The sequence below is a fragment of the Penaeus monodon genome, chromosome 40 (genome assembly GCF_015228065.2).
Source record: "Penaeus monodon isolate SGIC_2016 chromosome 40, NSTDA_Pmon_1, whole genome shotgun sequence".
Taxonomy (NCBI): domain Eukaryota; kingdom Metazoa; phylum Arthropoda; class Malacostraca; order Decapoda; family Penaeidae; genus Penaeus; species Penaeus monodon.
This window is the reverse complement of record NC_051425.1, coordinates 3228230-3233921: the sequence shown is the minus strand read 5'-3', so window position 1 is coordinate 3233921 and position 5692 is coordinate 3228230. Positions and strand designations below refer to the sequence as shown.

The window sequence follows — 5692 nt, the reverse complement described above, 5'->3', positions numbered from 1 at the left end:
AATAGAACATCATTTATTTTTGTTTACAAAGAGTAGGAAAGGATATCGGATTGCGATTTTTTTTTTTAATTTTGGAGTTTTTACGACCCCTTGCGTGTCGAAAAATTTTGTTTTTTTGATTTTGGCAAGGGAAGTAATTACCTATCCAAAATTTTTTTAAAACGAGATTATATGACTGCTCGGGACACATAAAAATATATATCTTTATGAAATTTTTTTTTTTTTTTTTTTTTTTTTAAAGGGAGAGAGAGAAAAATTTTTTTTTTTTTTGAGGAGAGAGAGAGATTTTTTGAAAGAGAGAGAGAGAGAGAGAGAGAGAGAGAGAGAGAGAGAGGGGAAGGAGAGAGGAGAGAGAGAGAGGGGATTTTTTTGAGAGAGAGAGAGGGGAAAATTTTTGAGAGAGAGAAAAGAGGAAAAAGATTTTTTGAGAGAAAAGGGGTTTTTTTGGGAGAGAGAGAGAGAGAGATAGATAAAGATTTTTTGAGAGAGAGAGAGAGGAGGGAGAAGAGATTTTTTGAGAGAGAAATTTTTTTTGAGAGAGAGAGAGAGAGTTTTTTTGAAGAGGGGAGCGAGAGGGAAAGGTTTTTTTGGAGGGGAGAGAAGAGAGGAGTTTTTTTGAGAAAAGAGAGGGGATTTTTTGAGAGAGGAGGAGAGAAAATTTTTGGGGAGAGGGGGAGAAAAAAGGAGAGAGAAGGGGAGAGAGATTTTTTGAAAGAGAGAAGAGAAGAGATTTTTTGAGAGAGAGAGAGAGATTTTTTGAGAGAGAGAGAGAAGGGGAGGGGGAAAAGAGAGAATTTTGAGAGGGGAAGAGAGAGGAGGGGGAGGGGAGGAGAAAAATTTTTTTTGAGAGAGAGAGAGAGAGGATTTTTTTGAGAGAGAGAGAGAGAGAGAGTTTTTTTTTTTGGAGGGGAGAGGGGAGAGAGAGAGATTTTTTGAGAGAGAGAGGGGAAGAGGTTTTTGGGTTAATTTATCGAAAATGAAAACCCGGGGCCCTTCCCAGACAATTTTTATACATAAAGATTTGTTTTTTTAGATGACAACAAATTCTGATGATTTTTTTCGTAGCATTCCCCACCCGGACAACTTGATTGATTTGATAAGTCCCGATAGCGGGGGAGGGCAGGGAAGTAGCTCGGGGAAAATTGTGGGGTAAAAAAAGCTGAAATAAGAAAAAAAGGGAAAACAAAAAAGTGTAAAAAAAAGGGCAAAAAAAAAACGCTTAAATCGGCAATAAAACTCTAGGGAGCGCCCCGCCATCTTTAAAACTCTAGGGAAACCGACCGCCAATTTTCGAAAAATTTAAAGGGGAAAAAAACCCCAACGTTGGGGAAAAAAAATCTACGCAGTTGTTAACCCTTTAGAAAACACCAAAGCGGACCCCATCAGGATTTTTCCTGTGTTTCGGGGACTTTTTTAGGGGGAATAAACCCCCTAAACTGGGTTGTCCTTTTTACTCAGAGTTTGCGGGGTGTGGTGTGTGTGTACTAAAACCAAAAATTGTGTCGGATATTATGGTCAGGGACTCCAAAAAAAAACAGTCCCTAGTAAAAATTAGAATACGGGTTTGTGAGGGCTAAGTAACAGGGTCCTTTACCAACGACCTTTGGGAGCCCCTGGTGAATGTATGGGGTACAGATTTAAACCTGGCGCTGCCCCCTCCCCGCCCCCGGGACCCGGGGGGAATTTAAAATACCCAAGAAGCGGAGGGGAAAAACCACCCCCTTTTCCCCTACCAGGGTGAGGGGGGGACCGTTCGATCCCCCCCATTCCCCAGTGCCAACACCCCCCCCTAAACCCCTCCCTCTAGGGGAGGGTTTGGGTTTCCCAAACCGAACATAGGGATGTAAACGATGGGATTTCGATTTCCCGACCCTGATGCTGATAACGAGGGTTTCCCACCCTTTAAACCCAAAAGGGAAAAAAAAGTGAAAACCATCCCAAATTAACACCAGCAACCTGACCAAGAAAGCAAAGGGAAATGCCCCAAAAAAGCGCGAACCCATCCCCCCCCCGGGAGAGGTAAAATTAACTGGCCTTTCCTGAGGAAAGACTTCCGTGATAAAATAAGGTTTGGGTTAGGGAGGTCAGCCGCTGCCGGGCCCCCAAAGGAAAAAGGGCCCCTAGAACCCTGGTGCCCGGGGAGATGGATTCCCCGCGCTAAAAGTCCCCATGTACGACGAGAACAACAACAATATGTTGGGCCCTGATGATTAAAGGAAATTTTTCGGGGAAACCCCTCTGCAAAACAAAAACGGGGGTTTCAGCCTAAAAAGAAAAAATACCCGGGGGAAAACCCTTTGGTTTTCCAGGTTTCCCAAAGGGGGCGGGCCCCTGGGGGAAGCACTGATCTTCCGGGCGTTTTTAAAGCCCGGAGGGTTTTATTAAAGGGCCCAAAAGCCCTTTAACAGGCTCATCATTTTTATGGGGGGTGAACAGCCGCCACCCAAAGAGTACCAAAATTTTTGGAAAATAAAATAGAGCCGAGTCCAAATTTGACCGTGGTGCTCAGGACGTTGTGTTGTCAAGTGGGCAAAAATTATGGCCACGTACTTTAAAAATTGCAGGAAGGCACACGTGTGCGTCTGTGCAGGAGCTCACCAGGCCAAAAAATGCCCTTCAAGAAAAAAGACGGAAAAGGAAAAAAACCCACAAAAGAGGAGCCGCCACCATCGTGAAAAGGTGGTCAGGTGGGAGGAAACGGGGGGTGTGACGGCCTGGGACCGTAACTGCCCCCACAAAACCCCCACGAGACCCCCCCCACCTGCCCCGACCCTACCCATCGACCGCGGGTTTGGGGATGCCCAGCCAGCCCACACACCCCCCTGGGCCCGGGGGGGGCGGCACCAACCCCGGGGGGAATTTTCCCCCAAATGCCAGGGGGGTTTTCCCCCCCCTAGGAAACAGTGCCACAGGAAACCTTGGTGAAAAAGACTGGATACGTCGAGGGAAAAAAGAAGCAAACAGGCCCCGAGATTGCTGGGAAAAGAAAAAAAGCCTCAGGGGGAAGGAAAATTTTGAAATTTAAAAAAATGTTTAAAGGAGGGAAAAAAAAGTTATCGTGTAGAAAAGTGGGCCCCTTGGCTTTTTGGGTTTGCAGTTCCCTCCGGTGTTTGGCTTTTTGGGGGGCCCTTTTTGGGGGTTGGGTTGCTCCGGTGTTCCCTTTGGGCCTGGTGTTGCTTCCCCGGTGTTCCCTTGGGCTCTGGTGTGCATTTGCCCGGTGTTTTGGTTTGGGGTTTTTGGTGTTGCAAAGTTGCTCCGGGTTGCCTTGGCTTGGGGGGTTGTTCCCGGTTTTTCCCTTGGGCTCTGGTTTTCCCCGTTTGCCCCTTTTTCCGGTTTGCCTTTCGGGGTTTTGGTTGCTCCGGTGTTCCCTTGGGGGGGGGCTCCGGTGTTCCCCTTTTCCGGTGTTCCCTTTGCCCCGGGTGTTGCCTTGGCTGGGGTTTTGCTCCGGGTTGCCTTGGCTTTGGTTTGCCCAGTGTTGCCTTGGCTCTGGTTTGCTCCGGTGTTCCCTTTGGCTTTGGTGTGCTCCGGTGTTCCCTTTGGGCTCTGGTGTTGTCCTTTTGCGGGTTTTGGTTTTCCCCGGGTGTTCCCCTTCTCTGGTGTTGCTCCGGGTTCCTTGCTTGGTTGCTCCGGTTTTTGCTTGGCTCTGGTGTTCCTTGGCTCTGGTGTTGCTCCGGTGTGTTTTTTGCTCCGGTGTTGGCCTTTGCTCCGGTGTTGCTCCGGTGTTCCCTTTTGCTCCGTGTTGCCTTGGCTCGGGGTTTTTGCCTTGGCTCTGGTGTTGCAGTTGCCCGGTGTTCCCTTGGCTCGGGTGTTGCCCCGGTGTTCCCTTTGGGTTTTCTGTTTACCCCGGTGTTCTTTTTGGTTTGGCGTTGCTTTTTTTGTTGTTGCGTCTGTTTTTTTTTTTTGGTTGCCCAATAGTTTTTGTGGTTTCTGTTGCCTTTTTTTGCGGGGTGGGGGAATGCGGGGTTCCTCCCTGGGGCCCTACTCGATGGCGTCGTTAGCGCGAAATTGGCTTATGGGCCGCAGACTTTGGAATTTTTTAGTTATATTTCACTCGTCTCCTCCCCCCCCCCCCCCCCCCCCTCCTCTCTTTCTTCTAAAGATCTACCTTTTCCCTTTCTCTTTTCTCTCTCTTTATATCAGTATTATTATGTTTTGTGGTGTGTGTGTGGGTATACATTTACATATATCTACATATATAATAATATATATATATATTATAAAAATAATAAATATATATATTATATATATATATAAAAAAAAGGGGGAACAAAGTGAAACTGAGACTGAAAACCCCCAATCTGCGGCCGTAACGCCACATTTGCGCAAACGACGCCATTTTAACGCAAGGGTAGAAATTTTTCGACTGATTCACCCCCCAACTTTCAAAATCACGGCACAATATGCATGGGAGATTTTAATGCTAAACATAACATTGGGATAGTCAATGCAATGAAATTGCGAAGAGTCCGCTTTTGTGAACAACAGACTATACAGATTGAACAGACAGGCAAACCATGGCGGGGGGAGCTAGATTATGGTTAAACGTCATGGAAACGAGAACAACAACAATATGTGCCATTGAATGTAACGGAACTGTTGATAATCTCGTCACCAAAAACAATAGGGTTTTCACCCAAAAAACTACCTTGACTCACTTTACCAGGCGGGGGTTTGGGTTTTTAAGCCGGAGATCTATAAGGACGACAGCCTGAACAGGTCATCTTTGTATGAGGTGAACAGCCGCCACTAAGAGTACAATTTTTGGAGATACATAGAGCCGAGTCATTCGACCGTGGTGCTCAGAGTTGTGTTTCAAGTGTCAAGTTATGGCCATACTAAATATGCAGGAAGGCACACGTGTGCGTCTGTGCAGAGCTCACCAGGAAAAGGATGCCCAAGAAACGACGGAAGGACAACGACAATGAGGAGCCGCCACCATCGTGAGAGGTGGTCAGGTGCAGAGCGAGGTGTGACGGCCTGCACCGTAACTGCCCCCAAAACCGCACGAGACCCCCCCACCTGCCCGACGTACCCATCGACGCGGTGCGATGCCCAGCCAGCCCACCACCCCCGGCCGGTGACGCACCAACCCGGAATTCCCGCACTGCCAGGGGATTCCATCTGGAAACAGTGCACAGGAAACTTGGTGAAAAAGACTGGACGCGAGAATAAGAAGCATCAGGCAGAGATGCTGAAATGAAAAAAAGCTCGGGCAAGAATTGGATTGAAAAAATGTAATGGAGAAAAAATTTCGTGTAGACAGGGAAAATGTGGTTCTGATGATGTTAGTGATGTTGAAAATAGAATGAGGTCTCTGAATTATTATAGCACGACAAAGTGAGCGTGTAGACAGGAAATGTGCGTTCTGGATGTTAGTGATGTGAAAATACGATGAGTCTCTGATATATTATAGCAGTGCTTCTGTGTTATTGTTAGTGATTGACATCGAATGAGGTCCTGATTTATATTAGACGGCGGACCACTGAAACAGTGACACATGACCGTAAAATGACGCTGACGAAGAGCGAAGAACGGCGATTGTGGACACATCGAAAATGTATCAGGTACGATTTGCGTATAGTATCAAACCCCTTTAAAAAATATTTAAAATAAGCTGTTTCTCAACAGAATTTGCCAATATTAAAAAGGGGTTTGGGGACAAAACAATACTTTTCTTCAGGAATATACTTTT

At 46.5% G+C, this 5692-nt stretch overlaps 1 protein-coding gene across 1 annotated transcript; it reads right to left on the bottom strand.

The window, feature by feature from the left end:
• Positions 1 to 3053: 3053 nt before the first annotated feature.
• On the bottom strand, positions 3054 to 4549 carry LOC119597952 (basic salivary proline-rich protein 4-like). Its single transcript, XM_037947621.1, has 2 exons — positions 4514 to 4549; positions 3054 to 3887 (listed from the first exon to the last, which is right to left on the bottom strand). Exons 1-2 carry the CDS (start codon positions 4547 to 4549, stop codon positions 3054 to 3056), a joined length of 870 nt encoding a protein of 289 aa, XP_037803549.1.
• Between the last annotated feature and the right edge of the window lie 1143 nt (positions 4550 to 5692).